The sequence below is a fragment of the Pleurodeles waltl genome, chromosome 4_1 (genome assembly GCF_031143425.1).
Source record: "Pleurodeles waltl isolate 20211129_DDA chromosome 4_1, aPleWal1.hap1.20221129, whole genome shotgun sequence".
Taxonomy (NCBI): Eukaryota; Metazoa; Chordata; class Amphibia; order Caudata; family Salamandridae; genus Pleurodeles; species Pleurodeles waltl.
The window spans coordinates 741,267,819-741,292,587 of NC_090442.1; the positions used below are offsets into that span (position 1 = coordinate 741,267,819).

Genomic DNA, 24,769 nt, shown 5'->3' on the forward strand with positions numbered 1-24,769 from the left:
TGTTGTAATTATAGTACCTGCACAGGCTGCCTTCCTTTGGGAAGCTAGGCCATCTGCCAATGACCTCACATATACAAATGACTACCACTGGAATTCTACAAATGTCTCTCATCAGCACTTTGTGTGACTGTCTCCAGATATGTTGGTCAGCTATGCCCATCTTACACATTATTGTATACAGAAAGCAATTTCTTGGAAGTATTAGCAACTTGGTCTCCTTCCATAGGACAAGACAGAGTTTACTTTTTATATGCTGAATGAGATGTCGAAAGGCTGATGCCAAGTTAGATTGGAGCCCACATGTTTTGGAGCAAAGAACTATCATAGGGTTTGGGATAAAAAAAAGTCACCCTCCAAGTTCCATCAACTAATAACCCTGGCCCGCTGATATAACTCTGAAAAGGAATTGTTGTCCAGGGATTGTCATTTTTGATTTGTGTTCCTGGATCACTAGAGAAGTAATTTAGCTTGGGTAGACATTAATGATCTGGGCCAAATTTTACTCCATGATATTTTTAAAAATGGCAGATGTGTTGCAGGGATGATGTAATATTTCAGGAACCATGAGGCCCATATACTTCATTTTGGTGTCAAAACATAGGTTTTGGGGGTCAAGCAGTCATATAGAGGCAGAAAATACAGATAGAAAATAACTCCACAGAGCAATCCTTCTGCCATTTTCCAAAATGGCGGCTATCATTTAGGAAGAAGAGACATATACAGAAATGAAACAAAGAATAATGGTATTTAATACTTTTATGTATACACAAAACAATGTTTATGATATGAATCTGAATAAAATAATGTTTAGCACTCCTGTTTAAAACACATTTTCATAGTTCACTTTATTTATTTGTTTCACAATCGCTCATGGTACATTTGCAGAATGTGAAGTATTTCAGGAGCACATTTCAACAGGGACATCTTTTTGTAGCACAGATTTTGCAAGTACATGTACATGTAAGTACTGTGAGTAGAGTCTTTAAAAATGTTGTAGGTTTTAGCAACCCATCAAGATCTTCCCAAGCAAATTCACAGGTCTACATATGCATGATCCAAAACATTTACACATCTTCTAATCAAGTAGCGTGCTCTTTCAATGTATCCATGTACAGAATATGACATCGATGGAAGGTCACTCAGCGGGACTGATCTCTTGAAGCCACTGTACCAAAGGTCATCAAATGTGTGACAGTCAGAACTTGTTTTCCATATAAGCACAAGGTGTTTTTCTATGGCTTTAAAGTCCCATTCTTCTTCTGTCTCAGCAAATCCTTTTAGAACCTTCACAGGTTCAGCAGTTAAAGCTCCAGGTTTTGCTCCAGTTCTGCTCATAGTGTCATCACCTGTAAGAATATGTGCCTTGATAAGAACACTGGGCATCTCTGGGTCATGTTTTTTGTACAGAATATGAAGCAGGATCGAGTGCCTTTTCTTGCCTATTCCATAATGTATCCGTAACTCTGACTTATGAACATTGCAACTAATCTAAATAGCCCAATAATAACATCTGTGTCATTTGATATTACAATGATTTGATTGGAACCATTTCGGACAGCTCACTCAACATGTGGTACAACACGAAGGTCCGCTTCCTCAAATTTACTGTTTAGTTCTTGAACAATATGGCTTGCACCTTTTGAATATCTCTCTGCAGGCACCAAATCCTCACTGAAAATCACTCCACTTGCAATAATTGGAAATTCAGTGTTCACTGAAGCATCAGCAATGTTTTGGTGAGTTAACATCTCCAAGTTCATCTTGTTCGATGTTGATGACCAGAATTTATCAAGTTGTAAAGGTGTTGAATTTTTTATGCAGGCAAGGTCAATTGTTCCACTTGTGAACATTCGTCTGATTCTCTCACGTTGTTTGACAGATAGTTCAAGATAACTGTGCAGTTCTTGCAATGTGCACACTGACTTTGATATCTGTAGAGTAGTCTGAATAACCTCTCTGAAGTTTTGTATCAATGAAGTCTTGATCATTTGAAATTGTGACATATAGTCCCCAACAACAGCAGTTTTTAATGAGGACATCTTTTCCTTTTTGAATTGAAATCCTTCTGGGGAAAGTTTTTTCTGATCTCTTGTATGAGTGTGCTTCACTGGTTTGGTTGCAGCATCTCCATCAAATAATGTGTTTGTTGGAAGAAGATCATGCGACAGAATGTCCTTGATAAATTCACCCTTTTCTTTTGCTACATCCATCTCTCACTGTGCTTGTGAAAGTTGTTTTTTTTTGTAACCTGCTTTGTAGTGGCTGGTTTGACTCTTACTATGGCAATTAAAATGTGTAAGTTTGACTTTAGTGATTGTGTCAAACAGCCTTTTCTCCTTAATCACAAATCCCTCCCACTTCAGTTCTGGGTAAATTTTCGATCCATGATCCAGGACATCTAGTAGCTGGATCTTTAAATTCTTATCCACATATTGTTTGGTCACAAAGTTGTGTATTTGCAGAGGCTCAGTCATTTCAAAGGGGTTTCCTTGCTGCTGCATGAAATGAAAAAGGCTGTCAACATGTTTTTTAAACATTATCCTCTCTTTCCCACAAGTTTGTTGTGAGGAACAATTTAACAATAGTCCATTAATTTTGAATTTGCCATCTCTCTGAAAGCATCACAAATAGAAAGGACTTCATAGTAAACTAGCTGCCATTGAGCAACATATTCACTTTTATGTGTCTGACCAATAATTCCCTTGGAGCTTTTCTGTGATCTCTGGATTGTCTGTTCCAATTTCATATCTGTCTTTCACCACAAAATGTCTTTGGATACATTTTCTGTAGAGGTATGGTTTTTCCACCTCTAGCTTCTTCATTCATTCCAAATACCAGGACCCATACATCAGGTAATTTATGCAATTGAATTCGTGAAACACAGTAATTAATGACTCCACAATCTTCACATGCAGCTCCCAATCACCTTCCCGATCAATAATGCAAATTGGGATGTTATGAGCCATTGTTTCGCAACCAAGCAATACTTAGCTACCATGGATTCTTTTCTGCCCCCACCCAAGCCCTCACACTCTTCTCCCTTCCCACTATAGCCCCCCCGTGCTGTCATGGTTGTTGAATTGTTCTCTAATGCCATAAATGCAAGAAAATTAATAGCACAGTAAACATTGTTTAAAAACATGTCTGGATAAGAAAAAGAAGGAAGTTTTCCTGTGTGAATTTTCCTACCCACTACACCTAAATCAATTTTCTTGGTCTTATTGGACGACAACATTATCCACTTGCCTCGAATGCCACATTTTACACTGACAACCCATGAACCTAACCTTCCTCCGAGCCACACAGAGTTTTAGGTTATGTGTCCGCAACACTCCGAACCCCTGGAAGACCCCTTCTTCAACTTTGAGGTGCCAGCACCACTGAGTTAATAAACTCACCATCTTGGAGTATATCAAGAAACCCCCTCAGCTCGATCATTTTTTTCCCAGTATTTATGATGCTCATTATCATTCTTAAATTAGAGGCTATCGGTGCAAGAAAGCAAATTTCATCAATCAGTTCTGCTTATACCAACTATTTGGGAAGCAGCCAGGACTGCAGGGGTTTTCGGAATTTTAGGAGTTTAGCATTGGCTCTCGAGGTGAGGGGGGTGTATTCCAGAGTTCAGAGCCATGGTTTCCAATCCCAGGCCTTAAATGGAGAGATACCATGAACACCAGTGTGAGGTGGAGTCTGTGAGTGTCTTTTGCAGTTGTATATAGTGCAATCTCAACCCCAAGAAATTGGAGTTTACATGAGTTTCAGTTAAATTTCACAAGGACAATTCATTTTTTTTTAGACACAGGGAGATTAAGTGATTTGCCCAGAATCACAAAATGTTGAGCTGCAATGAGACTCGAACTTGATTCCCCAGCTCTAAAGTTGGTAGCTCTGGCCTTTACACCATCTCCTCTCTCCTTTTGCTGCTTGTTAACAATGGATAGAAAAAAAGAGGTAGCTACAGCATATGTGCACTGTGAAAGTCCTTTGAGATATGTGCCCATCGAAGAATAGAAAATAATTCACCCTTTGTTAATAGGTCAGCTTTGTGCATCTATTATCAGTCTGACAACGCAGATTCTTTGGCTCTTTTGAGAGTGCACATTGGCTGCAGCGGGATGAAAGGCAGAATTTAATCCTCGTGAGGAAGCGGCTCAGAATCACAGGAGCAAATTATTTCAATAAATAAGAGATAGAGAGATTTCCTTTAAAGTAGAAACTCTCCAAACCAAACAAATGATCTGAATTGCAGCTGCTGCTGGCAATTGGCAACCACAGTTCATGCATGAGAATGGGTAGCAGGAGTGGGGTGGAAAAAGACAGCGATAAGCGCGCTGAGCTGAAAAACAGCAACAGGGGGAAGGTGTGTGGGTGAGAAAGTTGTCATTGGTGCAAGCTCTATAGCAGCAAGAAGACATAAAGCCTAGGAGGAAGCTGGAGGTGAGGAAGAGGAGGTAGTGACCAATAGGAAGCATGCAAACAAGAGTGACGTGGGAGCCAACGAATGGTATGTAAAGTTAGGTAAGGGGTAGGCTCTAAGCCCCTTTAAAAAAAAATTTCTTTATAAAAGATTTTGCAAGCACAGCAGAAGTGACGTGCTGGCAAAAACTAAAAAAGACTTAATCCATTTGAGAATGACTTCTCCTATGGCTAAACTTTATATTCGCTGTAGGGGGATAGAGTGATCAATAGTATTGAAAGCAGTAGAGAGGTCCAGGAGAATCAGGATCACCTCTCTGTCCTTGTCAACAGCATTTGTAGGTGATTAGGTAGTGATGTAGGAACAAATTCAGCACTAGTTCCTGAGTAAAACCAGCCTAGGTAGGAAGTAGAGTGCTGTTAAACTCCACAAACATTCGGAGCTGTGAGTAAACCTCATTTTCCATAAGTTTAGCAAAGTATGGCAGAAGTAAAATGGACCTGTAATTGGTTGATTTGGTAGAAACTAGTGAAGGTTACTTCTGCTAGATTGTAAGGTTTGATAGTCTTCTCACCGCTTGGACATGGCAGGGCCGATCTAAGGACCTCACTAAACCATCAAACCAATGGAATGACGGGTAGTGTGTACAGAGGATAGGGACTTAACACTTGCATATGACCATATTTTACTGGGATTTGAGTGAGGGTTTATTTTAGGATCAGTCTGACAGTGGCATGTTTAAAGTTGTGAAGGACTAGCACACTAGATAGGAGAAGCTAATAGTGCAAATATTAGGGATAATGTTCTTAAGTTTGGTTTCAATACCCAAGAGGAAGTGGAGCTCTTGACAGCTTTTTTCTATCAGATCTTCACAGTCCTTAATAGTGAGTAGCTAAAAATCTGAAAACTGAAGCGGTGTATTGTGGAATGAAAGGGCAAATATCTTAAGAAGGAGGTTTGATTAATGGTCAGCGAAGTTCTTCATTTTATGAGAGAAGAAAGTTGCAAGGTTTGCACAAGATTTTGGCATGGGATGTCCATAACAGCTGCCATTTTTAAAGTAAATTAACAACTGAAAAAAAAGTTATTTTTAAATATGAGGAGCGTTGAGAACTTTTAGGATTTATTTTTGCTTTTATGAGTAAATAGTTATATTGGCACAGCTGTTTGATGTAATTCTTTTTATCTACAGAAGTATGGCTGTTACACCATATGTTTTTAACCTTTATTAACTGTTACTTTATCTGATTTCAATCATTTAGTGTACCAGTTGTAGCCTGAATACTTGTGGATTACTGAGTTTCCATTCTAGAGAAGATGATGGAAATACTTAAGCTAGTCTTTCTGAAAGGAATGGAAGAATTCTGACATGCAACATTTCGATAATTTCTAAGCCTCTCAGTGCCACTACAGATGAGCAAAAGCCCTATGCAAGTTGGCTGAACGCTGCCCTAAAACAAAACACCCGGCTACGGCATGTCACACTTTATGAGAAAATAAATAGCTCCACATGTTTTAGCTCCCTTGCCGAGCTGCATTTTGAAACTCCAACAATAGCACTCAAGGGACCACATCTGGATATATCCATCAATTTAAGGCAGCAAAACAATAAACACAATAGACAATCCCTAAGCCATTGCTTCTAACCCATGTATAATTATGTTCATCACTGGGTTATTACAAAACATTTAGAGGACTGTTTATCTGCAATTATGCAGAAAAGTTAGGAAATTGCAGTAATGTCACTGAGGTATTTCTGATGATGTATAAAAGAGTTAACTCAACCATTTATTTCACATTTGTGGCTCTCTTACCATTCCCCAGCTACCACCTGAACTTCTAAAAAGGAGAAATACAAATACTTCTTCCTCAACTGTTGCCACATTGTAGTACGCAATGGTAATCCAAAATAAATCTAAAGTCGAAAAACGTTGTGGTTTCAGTGGATATGGTGCAGACAGTCATCAAAAGCGCTGCTGAAAAGATGATAATCAGGAAGGAGGTATTCAGATGAGACTCTTACTTTAAGCATTAGTAATTGTCCTATTGTCACCATATAGCAAGGTGATTTCTTTGGACCCACTACATTGCAAAACCATCAAAAAATAAAGCATAGTATCTCTGGAGAAGAAATAACTGTTGGTGGCTTCAGCAAATTGAGGGACAGATGTAGTTCTTACACAAAGCACAATTTCTTAGAAGGAACATTTGTAAGCAATGTTGGTGGTGTGTTCAGAAAAACCCAATCTCAACCAGTTTCTAGCCATAAAAGAAGTAAAGTTCCTGTCAGGAAAATTAGCTATAAAGAGTCTGGCCAAGAATGGTGATAAATGTTACAGCGAGTTGAATACACTGAGGAAATATCAGTACACCAATACATTAGTCGTATAAGGGAGATATGGGGTTTGAATGATTTAAAGAATTAACAAATAATCTGGAATATACTGCCTGGATCACAATGTGGTGATCAGGGCAGAAATCTTCTGGGTCTGACAAATATAGATTGAGACTGGACCTGGTGGCTTCTCACAGATCACAGAGTCTGCACGTAAATTACTTCCATGAAGAGAAAGACTATTGCACTTCATATCTTTTAAGCACATGCACATGCAAGGGACCTGGTTATAGCAAACTGGTGTAATTCAGTGACAGTTCTTTTCCTTTTTTAGGGCAAGAACTAAGATCTTTCACAGACTTTATATTTCTTGCTTCATAAAAGTTATCTGAATTTGTGCATGGTCTGGTGTAGGAAGAACTAAAACATTAAAATCGCAGACACTATGTCACTAGGAGGAAAGAGTTTGGCACAACAGAATTGCTAGAAACAGACTGACACAGCTTTTGAATGATGTCCCATGGACTCTAAGGCTTAATTGGTAGAAGATTATGCACCACAAGCTGACACATACATCTTACACATGATGTAAAAAGACCATGAATGTTTAATAATAGCAGCCCCCATTACTATAAGTGTACGGTTGTCCTTGCTTCACAGACAGGAGCATATGTTCTTGCATTAGAATACAGAGAATGGATTTATATCTCAGAAGAGCATGGATTGATGGCCTTATGAATGGAAATAAAAATTTACTAAACCCACAAAAGGATGTTTCAAGCTACAACTGTAAACAAACTTAATTTGCATGGAGATGTCACGTAATTTGTTTGGCATAGAACCAGTTATACAACTATCTAGTCCTGTAGGTGCTGAATTATTTCCTTTGGTTTTGCTCAGGTTGTAGCCATACAAGACAATGGAAGTAATAACTAATGCAGATTGATGGTAGCCTGAAGTATTTTGCGGAGTTTCTTCTAGGTTCTATAGTTTACTACAGCATTTTTCCTAAGAGGCCTTACTTAAAGAAGTTGTTTGCACTCTGGTGTTTGATATTACATTACAGAAGTACTTTGAAGCTGAAAAGAGTAACATCCTGACGTTTTCATGCCTATTGTTCGGAAACATTCACTCCAAGTGCCCCGGGGATGTGCAATCACACAGATCTCTCTAAATGAGAAAGGTCAGAGTACCTAGCAGTCAGTCCTCAAGATACACAGTTTGTGCCACAAGAGACTGTGGGAGTCACATGTCCTTGACTCTCTGGGTAGACATGAGAGAGGCTCAAGGCTTCCTTCAAGAGTGTGTGAGTGAAGCCGGGCTAGTTACTGCGCAACACGAAATTCCACTTAACAAACACGCATCAAAGTCCAGTTAATTGTTGTGTGTATACCACACTTCTGATAACTCGTATGTAAAATATATTTATGGTATAAACTGTGCAGATCAAATGGAAAGTACACAAAATCTCAATATACAAAAGTGGTACAATGCTCTGGCCATGAGAAGGCAATCTCCTGTGAGGTCACTGGGCACATAACAGAAGTAAAACACCGCAGTTATAAGACCGGAGCCCGGCTAAACACATTATGCTATGGCGGGAAAACTCTGTTTCCAAACCTTGAAGCAGATGCAGACCAATCTGCAAGCAGAAAAGACAAACCGGCAATGCAGTAAAGATACAGAATCCGGAGCACGCAAATGACTACTGTTTGTGAAACTCTGAGGGTTACCCAAAATGGAACATGGTTAAAAGCTGCCCCTGAAAACCGGAATACTATGCGTCTCTCAAGCCCTTAAACTCACAAACATTTGACATTATTGGTTTAAGGCAACAAACAGCAAACGCTACAGTAACAGCACTATCACCTATGTCTGAAAGACACAGCAACAGAGTCTTGGAGCACATATAAGCGTGAGCATGGTGGTTAGGTCAACTTTGTGAGGTACCAATTTGAACGTAGGTGCAATTTTCAAATACCATGTAGCTCACAGTGGATGGTAGAGATCACTGGTTTCAACTCTCTGCCAAAGCAACTGGGACCAGCATGGACGACAAGGTCAAGGGAGCAACAAATAAATGGACACAAATAACAGATTTATTACAAGGACATCAGCAGCGGGTCCAACACACAGAGCTTCAGCAGCGTCTTGGGAGCACTTAAGCTCCTCAGTCCAGTAACAGTTCTGCAACAAGATCCAAATCCAGAAAAAGTTAAATATGCCGCAGAAAAGAGTCTGTCATTCAGTTTGGGTCATGTTTTCCATCTCAGACATGAGCCTGGAATAGCAAGAGACACTGCCTGTGTAAGATCATTGGTTCAACCTTCTTCAACACCTCTCAAGGATTCCCTTTAGAACAGCTAAACAAAGATGTCAGCAAAAAGAAGTAGGGAATGGGCTGTTCCCTTTAGGGAGCACTCAATTTCTGTTTTGCGAACTCCAAACATACAGTATGAAGATGTTTGCAGTCCCTCATAATAATTCAAACACACTAATGTTCTTATCAGTTAATAGATAAACGCTAATGTTTCCCATGTTAATGTCTATGATGACAATATTTATAATAGTAAAAAAATGGGCCCGATCTACCCTAAGCCACTGTGCTTAATTTAACAAAGAAAAGTTAGTAGGCAACTTCCCCGGGTGCAACTAGACACCCCAAAAATGTTAATCAGCTGCCACCATTGAGGGCTTGCTAAAAAGCACCAAATCTGTGAAATGGAGCAGTGATTAAAGAGGGAAGTATGCACTACTAGGTAAAATGTCATCACAGATATGAAAATTTACATTTGTTGATAAAGCAACCAACCCAGATAAAGGTATCTTAGGGGTAGGGTCCAAAGTGTGATCTGGTGGAATTGAAAGTGAAGAGTATTGTATGTGTTGCTAGGGTTGTAAATATCATCTAAATGCTTAATAGAGCTAATAAAGATATTGATGCTGCTGTGTGCATCACATTTCCAGCCCTATATCGCAAGGTGCAAGCCCGTCCGCTGCACGGGAAGATGGATTTAGCCTCAGCTGAGCCTCATCCTCTTCTGATCTCTTTGTAAATTAAATGTGTTCTCAAGTCAGCAATTTTTATAAGTGACTGGAATTAGCCATAGTTCAGCTTGTGCTGAGAGCTCCAAGGTTATTTGATGCACACCAAATGTATACATAAAACCTGTGTGAGACAATTTATCTGCAATTCCTAGTTTTGCTGCCAAAAATGTATGAAGTGCAGATGATATTCTCAGATTTCTGGAGTTTTGTATTCTAATGAGATATTAGCATTGGCATGCCCATAGACATCATCGAAGAAGTAATTTGATTAGTCAAACAGGCATTTCTAAAAGACTGATCTTTGCCTAATCACATGACAACAGTTGCACAGCATTTTATAGTGCAGGGAACCCCTGGATTTAAACAGTTTTGTGATCCTGCTACTACTTCTCCCCATAGGTTTGCCACCCTGTCACTCTTCTTAGCTTGGGTGAGGACAGATGTTAGCTGTATCTGCTCGAAGCACCGCTTGATGACTGTGTGACTATAGAGGACATTGACCCTCCCTAGGCTGGATGGTGGTATCGCTGTAGTGAGGGTTGACTGGCACTTAGACCAGGTAGGATTCAAGCTGGTCCGTCCAGTGCATGTTTTCTAAATTGTTAGTGTTGATTCTGTTTAGTTTAGGTTTCTAGGGATCCACAGCCCTGACAAATATTCCTCGCTGGTATAGGTGACTTATATTAGGGCAGAAACTTTGGCGATAAGACAATGGTCCAAGGCATTGTGCTCTCATTCCATCACATAGTTGGTTTTAGATGTACCAGAGATTACCATTAGTAAAGGGGAAAACCAGTTACCTCTAGGTACTTATAATTTGATCTGGATCCCCCTTTTTCGTCTAGGAAATGATCTTAACTAGGAACTCTCCCATTGGGTCCACTAGGAGGTTGAGTCTGCTCTGGTGGTATTGTCCTACTGGGTTGGGGAGAGGTTGTCTATGATGAAGAATGTCACATTATGTGAGTGAGGCTTCCTCTTCCAAAAGGAATGGTATTTTTCTTCTTCTAGGATTACCCCTTTTCATGCCAGAATCTTAGTAATTTAGGGATCAGTGATTCGTACATATAACATGGATTCAAAAAGCACTACATAGCCACCATACCTTTTTGTGTTGTGGGATTCTTCTTACCTTCCCTTTCTCAATCAAGGTCATTTGCAGGGAAAGAAAGAATGAAGGAGAAAAAAGACCTAATTGCCATAAACCAAGCTAAACTTGCAGCTGAGATCATCCTTGTTAAATTAGGACACCAACACAGAGGAATGCCAGATTGTGCTTAAAGACAAACTAGAATGGCAGGAGTGATGGCAAAGACACTCAAAAGAATTGACATTTTACTGATAACCAAAATTATTTCTATGGAAAAATGGTAATGTCCAATCCAGCATTGTCTGAGCTACCCTCTAGCATTCCACCAGAATCTTTACTAATGATAGCATACTCCCACGCATCTCTACAGATCTGCATGAGTGAAACTATATGTCTCCAGGAGATGTACCAAAAACTGATGCAAGAGGTGGTGCTGAGGAGGTGTGGATTTTTAAATATACTTGTCCCAGGGAGTCATGCCTACCAAAATAAAGATATTCACCAGGCCGGTATACTGGCTAAACTAATTATTCGTGCGGGAACAAAAACAAACATTTTTTTGGTTTTAATTAAAATGGCAAACAGATTATGTCCACCCCAACCAGGAGAGCCAAAACAGAATCAGAGGGCAGGAAGCACAATTTCCATGAGGAAAAGCAAACTACTAATTCAATTAATCAACTTGGATTTTTCCAAATACTAGAGAGTGAACGTATGCTCCCCGACACTACACTCAAGACACCTATAATTAGCTCTAAATTTCTTCTGTACCTTGACCATTTCATAGACCACAGGGGTTGTGGAGTACATTCTAGCAATAGATTTGTACTAAGATTACAACAACAAAATAGTCAGAAGTGACACACTCAAAGCTTTGGTAATCAAAGAAATGTATCTAATGGCTGTCTGGTACTGGGACACAATAACACATGGAATACATGGCACATATTCATCATGACATAGATATGATTACCACATGGTGTAGTCGTATAACAGATCATCTGACACAATGTACAAACATGGCCAGGCAATGGGGCACCATGACATGTAAAATACCACCTACAGGGCCTCTGTGCTACGTGCAACTGGTATTTTTGTTCTGTATAAGCTGAAGCAAGAGAAGGGTGTCTGGGCTATGGCCTACCTGCATAGTCACACAGACCCTGTGCAGTGACACACATACCTTCTGAAGACATATACACTTTCTATGCAGATGCACAACCCTGCAGCACGGACAGAGATAGGAACGCACAAGTACACCTTGCAGACAGAATCTTTGCATGCATAGTGCTCCATAAATCACTTCAGCCACTTATAAGAACCATAAATAGCAGGTGTTTCAATATCCCATTTAAAGGCACTCAGTTTAATGGCAAAGGTGAATTATAGCTAGTAGTCTCACAATCATTATATTTATCATTTTACAGAGCTATTCTGTTTGCTTAATGTAAACCACTGTTGTCTAACGAAGGTCCTAAAGGGTCGGACTCATGTCAAACTTCAATTATGTAAATGAGTGCTATTTGACTTCAATGCATGTGCATGTATCAAGTGTGGATTGCCTGAAAATCTAGCGAGGACCAAGCCCTCCTGATCTTGCACTGGACATTTCTGCTGTAGACACACACACTGCAGACACATGCACACAGACAAAACACACACCCTTTAGATAGTTTCATTCTGTGGAAATCCACTAAAACTCACCACAGATGCTGCAGAGACTCTGACAGACACTCAACAGACATACACCCTGCAGAAATGCACTCTGCAGAGAAGAAAACTCATAGGATCCTGAACACGTTTTGCCATTAGCATGCTAGAGCTAATTTACTCATTTTGTAAACAAAAAAAAACACATTTAGTTGAAAAGTGCAAAACCCTATGCAAAATAATATACATTTACTAAAGGCAAACTGCAATGGGTAGCGATTCTTAGTCACTATAAGCATATAAGTGAAATAACAATGTTTTGACTTAAGGTAGCTGCTGCCAGATTAACAGCAATTTATACATTAGCATTGAAGGGCCTGCTGTTCACACTGAATTGTTATTTTGCAGAAGATGTTTTTCTTTCCCACTGCAGAAACTTTAAAAAAGGCATCTGTTAGTGAATAGGTATTTGTCACGTATTAGACGCCTGATAGGGAGATTCTCACCTGGAGAAGGGGAGATGACAGGAAGCATGACTCACGGGAAGAGCTGTCTGAATCACAAGATGTTGGTGAAGTATCTTTTCATGGATTTGTTTCTGTGGTCTATTATGAAGCTGTGAGAAATTAGGGAGATTACCTGCGTCCAAAGTTTTCTGGAATCCTATTGGTTACTGAGAATGGGGAATATGCCAAATGTTTCATTTTGAAGTTTAGTAAATTTACATTAGCAGGTGTCCCTAGGGTAGACATTCAGACTCTATCTGTACTGTGGCTTCTTGCAGTGGAGAGCACTCTGGACTCTCTTACTGAGATCCATAGAGTTACCTCTCTTTAGAAGAGATTTCTCTTATAGCTCTTTTATCTTTTTAAAGATGTCTGCTGATTTATAGCTGAGACTACTTTCCAGCTTTTGATTTCTTTTGTTTTAATGAAAAAGCTTCATGCATACACCTTATTATCTCATCAGAACTCTTTAGTGGGTTTCTGAACTGACACCTTTATTCTGGATAAAATTATTATTTTAATCCTCAATTTAGATTAGGGAAATTTCTTCATGGAACTTGTTGTATTTTTTTACTATATTATTTGTAATCTTTACTAACTGTATTTTTCCTTTGTTTTTAAATATGACAAAATGATAATATTGACTAAATAAAACAAATTAATACCATTCGAATTGTTAATAAAACCCTTTAATTTACAGCAACTCTCTAATTTGATTACTGTGGATCCCAAATGTACTTCACTGTTTATGGTGTTGTACTTCACTGTTTATGGTGTTATTCTGTTTATCCGCGCCACCAAGCATATACCTTCAGCAGGCCTAATATCCAGCACTCACTGCCTCACAGTCAGATTATGATCAGGGGATGACATAGGGCAGTTGCACTAGGTGCCATCCCATAATCACAGTCAGGATGAGGTTGGATATCAATGAACCTCAGAAATAATGAGAGGTCCCTCACAGGCTCTCTATGCTCTCCGCTCAGGGCTGAGTGGGCACATAGCTTCAGTTTCTTAGTGGTTTAGGGTGGCTTCTATTGTTACAACATAGATCAGCTTTATTAGCTAACCCAAGATAAGGTAACATGTTTAAATGTTTGAAATATGTTTTCTACTGAACACCTTTGCTGCAGTGATTTCCTCTAAAGCCACTCCTAGGCAAACACAAACCCCTTACAGCTGTTACTTTGAAGATCTGGTGCTTAAGGCTTCAGACTTTTCCCAGTGATGATGGGATGTCTTTCTACCTGCCTAACTGGCTGTAAACAATAGAGTGATTGTCTGATTGTATTGATTACTTGTTTATTGAACAAAAACACACATTAAAGCTTATTGGCCCAGACAAAAATCAACATGTTTAACGCAACATGAATTTTACAAGCTTGATGGGGAAGAAGTGGTGATTTATTGGGTTTCTAGATGTTTGGTGGGATGTGAAAGAAGTGGCGATCTAGTGGGTTCTGGCATATCTGGCGGATACAGCTTCTATCATCTGATGGCATGGTCATGTGTGCATTGGTGTGTATGAGTGCATTTCCTGTAAAATGAATCAACCTGCTCTCTGAAGACAGTAGAGCAGCGCCAAAATGCTGTGAGGGCAGCAGCATTCTGACATGATCCCTGGAGTGATGTCAGGGCTGCTGCCTGAAAGGAAGAAACAGATCAGAGATGACTCCTGGGGTAAACAGCCAACAACCAGGGTAAATTGAGACATTTTTGGGTAGAGCAATTAAAACTCGATGTCATGCACTCAGTCTTCATGAGGTGCAAGGGTCCGAAAAGATTTGCTGAACCCGGACATGCCAATTCCTTACATGGGCAATAAGTAGCAACACACAGCAAGTCACTCATAAACATTATGAATCCTATGGGTGAATTGCATTGGCGCTGGCTGAACACTGAGTGGCAAGAGAGAGCCTGTGTCATCCAGACAGATGTTTGTGTGAGTTGGAGAGCATGACAGATGATGTAGTCAGCCCACAACTAAAAAGGAGACTCTTGGATATTTTGTAGGGGGACATCCTGTTAGATGTCCCCCTATGGCACACCCAGCATGGGAAATACTCCCAGTACTGTATCAGTAAACAACAACAAACCATGCATCACTGAATAGACATGGAATAAATAAAGAGATCTGCCACATACTGCTGGCTTCCAGGTGACTCTAATTTAGTCCAACACTACAGGTCTCTACCAAATATGTACTATAACTGCTTCTTGACATTTCACAAAGACAATCATATAATGGGTGATTATAATGAAGTCTGTCCCAGCAGACCTCCTGCAGTGTGTCTCCCTCTGTCCTGTACCTGCTTTGTACCATAAACAAAAAAATCTCAGAACAGAAAACTCTGTGTGGTAACCAGCTTTATAAACTGTGATCAAATCATAAAGGGATCTACAGAGGTGTTCAAAGCTACTGAAAACCATAAGCTGCATGACTCGCACTCAGACCTCTTCTATTGCTGCACTGCTAAGCACTGCCTCCCATAACACGATAACTGCACCTTGGTGGTCATCATGCACATCATAGAAACATTTCCCATAAAGGACCAAAACAAACAACATCCTTCCAACCACACACCCTACATGTGTACCATGCTACCAATGTATAAAAGCTCTTCAGCACCCCACATACGGTTAGTATGAGCTATATAAACGCTACAACACAATACTTACCAGCATGCTTCATCACTTGTGCATAGACGCCAATTGAGATCATCACCATGGCGATAACCTGAGGAAACAAAAGTAGCTGATGTGACACAAGTGGATGTGCATGGGGAGTCTGTTCTCGATCACATGTGATGATGAATATACATAACTGTTCTAGAGTAGGCGCATTTTGTCAATTATAGACCACTGGAAAAGCACTAAACAAGAACTGGTTCGAATAATTCCTTTTGAAGTACAGTGACACAAACCCTCATTGACAGTCACCAACCTAATAGAGAGCGGGGTACCCTTGTATTTTACAGGTGAAACATTTTTATTAATCCGTTTTTTTAGAATCCCAATCAGGGACACAACTTAAAACAAAAGCCTACCTAAAGTACGGCAGTGTTAGTAATAAAGGAAAAGGAAAGAACAGTGTGGCAGGGTCAATGAGACCCCCGGTGTGGTGGTAAAACTGGTATCTGCACCTGAGTCAGCATTAGAACCAATGAAGAGGTAAATGAAAACGATGCATGCTCGCTGTTGGTGCTGGCACTTACCTCTGTTGTTTTCCTTATGTGTCAATCGTGAGCTAAAACACTCTTAGCATAGTTGACACTGTGCATTCATTAGTACTTTATCTTAGTATTGCCCTCATGTGACATCTCTATCCTGCTAACACTGTTGCACAGCGCTTTTCCCCCGAAGCCGAATCAGGCAAAAACTGAATTTCTACTCCTCTACTCCAAGGTAGTCGCCCACCAGTCCATGATTTGCTGCTCTAACTTTCACACTTCAACATCTCACCCAAATGTTTCCTCTTTGCTAAGTCGCTTTGCTTCATCATGGACCAAGGCAACATGATGCAATACGAGGTCTTGAAATTAATTGAAACAGGACAGTGGTCAGGTGTTGGCCCTCTGATACTTGTTGAGGGCAATGTATTATTGTCAGACCTCGGGAGATACATAATGGCTTCTCTTGCGCCTATTCACCACACAAAAGGCTGCATTCCGACAGGGACCACAGCATTCCATTTTCAAAAGAACTGCACTAGCTCCCCGGAGAGTCAGAATTGTTCTTAAAATATCCTGCATAATACACAAAGCGAGATATCTTGGCCACACCTCCTACCAGGAAGCGCAAAACTTTTTTATTAACAACTTCCGTTATAACTCCCAGAGTAAAATCGCTTGTGTAGAACAATGTTGCAGTCAGCAGAAATAGAGGTACTGTAAAATTGTAAACATCAGATTCAAGACATCATATTTTAAAAAGTCAAATCAATTGTTTCTATACGCGGAGTGCCCATTTGAAATAATAACTGTTTTGAGAACACTGTCTCTGGTTTACCATGAAATTTCATGAATAATGAAACCAAATATTTTCAAGACAAAGAAGCAATCTTTAGTTCCAACCTATTTGAATTATATTTAAATATGGCAAGATTAATTTTCATTCTCCAGACAAATGTCATTCTATAGTATGTCGATTGGAAACATGAATCCCTCTGGTCAAAGTAACATGTGCACATGACATCAGCATCCTCTCCTATGCAGGTGACACACAACTCATACTCTTCCTCTCAGACAATACCCCCAACACAAGAAACAATTTCATTTCCGCCATGACTGAAGTCGCTAACTGGATCAAGCTCAACGCTGACAAGACATAAATAGTGATTTTCAGCAGGAACACCTTACCATGCGACTAAAACTTGTAGTCGGCAAACTCGGACCCATGCCCAAAACCCACGCTGGGAACCTCGGAATAATCATGGACAGCCAAATGGACATCACCGCACAAGTCAAATCCATCACTGCACCCTCCTTCCACACCTTGAAGATGCTGAGAAAAATGTCAATGGCTCTTGAGTAACACTAGAAAAACTATCACTTGAGCCTTAGTCACCCACAAGTTGGAATATGGGAACTGTATGCCAGGATCACCAAGAAACTCACTAGAAGACTAGAGACCATCCAGAACTCAGCAGCCAGACTCATCCTCAACCTCCCACATAGAACCCACATCACACCACTTCTGCAGGACCTACACTGGTTCCCAATACACAAAAAAGCTCAATTCAATTATCTCTCTCTCTCTCTCTCTCTCTCTCAGAGCATCCTCCTCTCTTTGCGAATTTGGCAAGAAACTGAAAACCTGCCCTTTCAAATTATCCAACCTACCACAGACAGGGCTAGGTGCACATACACACGTGTTCAGTGCCAGCATACCCTTGTGGGTGATAACATGCTTAACAAATACATATAACATTAAGGCCGTCTGGGCAAAGGTTTCACTGCATTGGTACAAGTTTAATATTTAAATATAGAATTAAGCAACTTACATATGGTCAGAACCTTTGTTAAGTGTCTTAGTCTGAACTGCACCAGGTTTGGTACACTTTTTATTGTAAATTTTTGATCTGGCTGAGCTAAAAACAGTATTTTTGTTAAAATCTGTAAATCAGAAAGCAGAGGGTGCAATATGAGCTGTACATAATCCATAATTACAAGGAAAATACCACAGATGCACAATTGCAATTTTCCTAGTAGCCTACATCATACCTTCCTGAACAAAGTTATAATGCATTGTGGAGAGACAGCAATAGGCGTCTAGAAGGCAGCTCGGGAGGATGGGGCAAAAGCAGTAAGGAGTCAACAGGGGGAGATGGAGCAGGAAAGGAAGGTGGGGTCATATTGTGACAGTGATTCAGGCCTGAAAAAACCTAGACTGAGGCCCTGGGTGACAAGAGCTTCTCCAGCCCTCTTAATGTCTACAGTGATATTATGCTATGTGTATTTGCATAGTGCACTATCACCTACAAGAGTATCCTGAATGTCTACTGTGATGCCTGTCATGTAGCATTTTACAAGGCGATTTTCATCAGTATGACTACTGCAGAAAAGGGAGAAAAAGTTGGGGGGCTACTAGGTACACGCACCTCATTTCCCTAAATGCTCGGGCTTTTAGTAGGAATTAGGCTTCATGGTTCAAGGGGAAGACCTTTAGAGGGTGCTAAGACTTTGTCCTGGCCCTCTCCTCAACCTGGAAAGCTTGAACTATCTTCATGCTCCAAGATATCCCACCTGCCTGTGGAGATGGCCTCTCTCGTGAAGCCCTTGAACCCTGGGAGGACTTGAGCTCAGATGTGGGACACATGGGTGGCACCTTACTTGTCTTATTTTTGGGACAACAGAAAGAAAATCGATTTAAAGGAGGCAACCTAGATAAAAGGGCTGGTGGTATCTAGAGGGAGAAATTGCTTACAACGCATTACAGTGCAAAAAAGAATGTGTTGGTTTGACACAGCAAGCAAGTGTTGTGATGGGACAAGGCAATCTTTGTATCTTTCTTCCCTCTGCTGCACATCAGAACCAGAACATACTCATTCTGAATCATATAACCGACTTTATTCACATATTAAAGCATCACGCATGTGAATAAAAGACTACACTTTTAATATTCATATTTATATTTTTGGATGAACTACACCAAAACTGCTTAATTATTTACATGACAATAGCGAGAGCAGTGCTTCCCTCTAGTAGCCTAAAATGGATTATTAAACCCGGAGAGGGTGTCGCTCTCCCTGCAGCAGGAGGGTGAGGAAATGTTCAGCCTCGCTTGCGAGGCAAGTTATCTCTCTGCCCTCTGTGCTGCATACATTGTCCAGATATGCAATCAGCTTCATCTTTCCATTAGCCTGAGAATCCTCCACACGAGAGCTACACTGGTAGCTGTTACCCCATTATTGTCTGTAGGTGTCTGAGGAGAGAGACTGGTCCCGCTGCAGCCGACCTGCCAAAGGGCTGAGGAGTACTAAAGGGCCTCTGGCACTAGAGAGACCTAAACTGCGACCCTCGGTGCCCTCCTGGGCAATAATACGCTTCACCTGTGTCCTCTCTTTGAAACCAGAAACCACACACGTCAATCAGGAATATAGTAAACAAGGTTCAGATTTGCCTCGAAACACGGAATGTGGGAGAATAAATACAGTTCATCTGCATTCTGACAGGATAGGTATCACCATACAGGCAGTGCTTTAAATGGGAAAAAATAAGTGCAGGTACTGCTTAACATGAGCTAGTAGTGTGGTGGGTGGGGCTAGGGGCGGGGCTAAGAGCAAGACATGAGGATACTTTATAACTTAAATAACCCGTTGCAGCAATACCAAAACACATAAGTGTGTTTAAATAAAACAAGTTAACTTGTTACACAAGATGAAAGCGAAACAATTATATTTTAACGTTTCTTTTGTTTTGTAAAATTTTCAGCTTCTTAATGCCATATTGTTATTTGGTGTCGTTTTGCACAATACTATATATTATTGAGCGTGCACACAGACAGAAAGAAACAAGTAGACACAAAGCATTCCACACTGTCCTCCTTAAAGTGTCCCGATTCTCTTCATCTTTCGTTCGCCTTTCTCTCACAGAAAAACACACACACATACAAGAAGGCAAACACATACCTAAACAGACCCTCGTTCTAAAAGACGCAGGAGGGATTAAAGCCATATTAAACTTTCCTCCTATGGCTTTCTTGGTTGTCTCTGTCAGCGGGGCTGCCTCAATTCCTGTGTTTGCACATATGTACACAGTAGTGTGAATGTGATGGACAGCACAGGGCCTGAATGGGTCCTGTTCTGTCAAACACAGAGTGATGACGAATACCCAGACATTAGCCACTTAATCCCTGCTGAATAGCTCAGCGGGGGTCGGCTCAGAGCTACAGCAGCACTTTAGCTGCCAGAGGCAGGTTCAACTCTTGACAGCCTAGTGCTCACCAGCAGCTATTAAGCCTACCTTTCATGAGTACCGGTACTCTCCTTGGCAGCAGAGAAGTGCCGGTACTCAGAGTGAGAAAAATAAGAAGTGCTGGTACTCAGTACCGGTGATTACCGGCCCATTTAAAGCACTGCATACAGGAAAATAAACACCCCGTACCCAGAGACACTCTAAGGAAAAAGAGGATCGAGGAAATCTCAGGGTCCCCCTAAACACAACCAGCAATGCAGAGTTTTTGAGTTCATGACACACAGACCTCACTGGAGAATCTTGTCTGTATGATCTAACCTGTTTCGATAGCTGGTAACCTAAAGTACATTTATTTAATTCGTTTTTTTTTAAATGTTATAAATAAATTCTAAAATAACTAAAATATATAAAAACAATTTCTAAGTTGGCTTTCGAGGCTCTTACCTGTGGAAATTTGGATTTTCTTACTAGTCCTCCCTGTTCCCTAGACATGTACATACACCACTTCCCTCATGATATATGTGGCCCACTCCTAGTCCCCCAACCTTTGGCATCCTCACCCCACAGAGGGCCATATGGTGCTGAACAAAGTGTCCCCACATGCACGCCTATTCATTCATGGCATCTCCTCACCTCTCCGTACTCGCCCCTGGTGGCAGAGCATCCTCCTGTGCCTGCCTTCCAGAATTGTCACAATAAGAAAGGGAACACATGAGAAAAGAAATCAGGGTTACTTAAGGTAAAAGTCAATATCCCACCGAACCCTCGACTTATATATGTCAAAATTGAATTCCTATCCAAAGTGCTTCTACAACGTACAGGATGCAGCTCCAGAAAATAAAATAAAGCTGCCTCCAAATCTACTGGTTGTGGATGTGCACAGAAAGGCCTATTCTGAAGGATGAAGACGGCTCCTCAACGGGGCTTAAAGGTTATATTGGTTACCAGAGGTAAACTAATTACCTTCAATTTAACCATTGGTGCTTCAGGCAGCAATGGTGTAAAGAAACTTTAGGAGGCCCTGCTGCAAAGTACATGAACCCCCCGCCCCCCCCCCCCGATAATTCACTCAGGAACTCTCAGGGCACTATACTGGGAAGGGGGGGCTGGAGCTGGGGGCCTTTATTACGCCACTGTCTGACAGCTGCACAATGAAGATATTAACGAATACTCAAACTCCTCATAAGTTACTTACACATAAATATGAGGCATGGGGAGGCAGACCTATGCCCAGGCTGCTCAGTGGTGAAATAGTACAGAAGCGCAGACGGGGGAGGGCAGTCATTTCTAGGGACAGGCGGAGTGTGACCAGCTATTAACATCTAGTCACACCACATGGTCTCTGTTCTCATATACCAGCCACCAAATGTGAGAACTAAAGACATCCAGTGACCTTTGGAATCCGATACACCCTTTACGTGCCCTTGGGGTGGCTCCACAAGAAAGAAGAGGCTGTCCACGCCTGTCTGTTCAGCCAACTGGTTGGGTGGCAGTTTTGTTTTTAGAGGTTTGTTTCGGGAACCACGAAGGAGCAAACTCATTATTGCATCTTCGCGGAGCAGTGGCCAGAAGGCAGGCGTGAGTTGCCCACTGCACAGAAAATACTGCTGCCTTCTATTACTCAACGGGGGCAAGAGGACCCAACCTTTTCTTGCTTGCGCTAACGCCCTTGGCATTCCCGCTGCTCCATGGAGCCGGCAGCAAAGATGAGCAGGTGTCTAGTGTGAAAAGGGCACGAGGAAGTATTGGGGGAAGGTTTCAAGAGGGAGGAAGAGGACAGTAAATTAGGCCTGGCCACTGTGGCTTTCCCCTCAAAGGGGAGTGTCACGCACTTGAAGTGCTAGCGGGACGTGGGGAGGAAGTAGGTAGAACATAGGTGTGAAGGGAGGGAACATATTCATTGGTGGCAGAGGTATGCCACCCTGTGTGTTCCTGGCACGATTAAGAAATGCCAGACTAAACACACAGAGCACACAATGGCTAACCTAGAGAAACAATAAAATGGGGCATTTCTTCATTAGAGGGATCTTTGTATTAAACAATGATGATGGCACAGGAGGGCCCCAGTTATTAAGAATACGAACTGCCTCTATTAGAAGCACCCCCGTATTGAAAAGGAGGTACTTTCTGCATTGGAGGGCTCTGTGTCACAAGGAAGTGTGATATTATTAAAAGAACGAACGAAGCCCTTTACAACATTTTGTATGTTCGAAAGAAGTAACAGGCTCCAACCAGGCCAGGATCCCCTGTGTAGTTTACAAAACATGTTTGGGAACTGAAAGTAATATTGTGCACTTTGTCTTAATTTATATACAACACACTTCCCACTTGAACATCTGTCCACAGAGGGCTGAATTTACAAACCTAAAAAAGTTACACCTATTCAGCAAGGGATGCTGGGAAAAGAGAACTTGTCACACTATGAATCCATGCAGTTATTTTTTTCATGTAATATGCTTCCTTTCATGTTAGAAGCACTATTAGAACACCTTGCTCAATATTAGAGCAAACCAAAATATTGAAAAATACATAATATCAGTATTTTAATAAACAATCAAAGAAATTAGGACACTTTACGTTATAAAAAGTGATTTATTCCAATTAAGTACACCCTCCCATTGCTGTGTAATTTCAGAACATGAGGCGTTCCCTTAAAAAGGATGCACGAGGGGAAGGCTGGAATGAAAGGGGTAAACAGTTTATTCTAAAACTTTTTATAAGCGCAGGAAACAGAATACAGTTCCAAACTTTCAGAAGATGACACATGCCAGCCCTTACCGCAGGGATAAATAGGGCTAGAAAACAGATTGTTTGGTTTTTCTTTTTAAAGATTTCATGCGAGCAGCACTAAGTCTAGACAAATCCTCACCATCTACTGTTTTCAGCTAAAGACTTCAGAAGGTTTTCTATTACAAAACTCTCATCTGTTGTCCTGAGAACCCCAATGCTTCTGCCGCTGATACAAAAGACCGCCTTTGAAACGCCTTGTACTGTGCAGGTGCAACCTTTGTGTACTTCCACAAAAGGAAGCTGTACAAAACTTGCGCTCTATGTCACACTGAGCTGGTTCTCCGCTTCACAAAACCAAGTCCAACCCCCTCATATAATCTTCCACATGAATATGATATCTACTTCCATCTGATATTTCTGAGTAGATAATGCATTGAAACATTACTCCCCAGCATATATGCGACTTCCCGCTCTATCATCCCCCTATGTGCGAGATATATATATATATATATATATATATATATATATATATATATATATATATATACACACACATATATATATATATATATACATACACACACACACTTACATTTATCGGGGCTTTCAACCAGCTATATTCATCCACTAGTCTGGTGTTATGTACTTCATATTTGTCTTCCGCCCAGTACAGCATATGGCAAGTCAGCCAATGGCTAACTTCACTGTGGCCGATTGGACTTTGTTCTCGCGAAAGGTGCACATCGACACACAAAGCTGTTTCATACAATGCCAGTGACTACTATGGCAATGTGCGTTCTTTGAGACCAAAAAAAATAATTTGTGCTTTTACCTATTTTTTCTTTGTTTTTTATTTTGACAAGGGCCCGGCAGCACTTTCAAAAATAAACTGTTACAAAAATCACAACAATAGAAAAAACAAACACTGACAAAGGTAAAAGGCTTGAGGTCTTCGACAGAACCTATTGGCTTTACCAAAGCTTGTTTTTTGATCTGTTGCATGAGGAAAGAAGGCTGCAGGGAACGTGCACAGGTCATAGTTTCCCTCAGTCTGTGGTTATCGTCTGTTTCGGCCATGTGCTTACAGCAGTCTAGATCACTAGTGAAACAAGCGGCCGCCCTTAGCCAAGACACCTCATTTACTCCAAATTAGCAACGTTGTAGCTCCACCAGAAGTCTTCCGCAAGGACACTTTGAGGTGATCCCATTCGTTTTTATATTTACTGTGAATGGCTGTTTTTAAGCCATTCATGTCAAATCATTTGGAGATCTGAAAAGAAGTGCTTTTGGCGCTGTGCTTTGCAGAGTTGTCGGTTTTGTGACTGGAGCAGCTGTAGAGGTACATGTGTCAATCAGAAGAACAGTGTACCTGTTCCAACATTCTAGTGTACACTCATGTGCAGGGTTGCCTCCCTTCATTAGTGGTATGAGTGAAAAAAAGCTTTCTTCACAGAAACCAATGCGGAGCTAGGCATTTGCTGTGCCCCTGTGGGTATCACAGCGTTGCTTCACTGAACCAAGTCATCAATTTCAAAGTGACTAAAGCGGGTCTCATCTTCTCCGTGCCTCATTACA

General features: G+C 40.9%; 1 protein-coding gene across 1 annotated transcript in view; it reads right to left on the reverse strand.

Moving 5' to 3' along the window:
• The window catches only part of TSPAN33 (tetraspanin 33), a 173,371-nt gene that overhangs the window by 66,265 nt on the left and 82,337 nt on the right, over positions 1–24,769 (reverse strand). Inside the window, exon 3 of the mRNA XM_069229354.1 lies at positions 15,729–15,786. Within this exon, the coding sequence (XP_069085455.1) occupies positions 15,729–15,786 (58 nt within the window). The remainder of the gene's footprint in view (positions 1–15,728; positions 15,787–24,769) is intronic.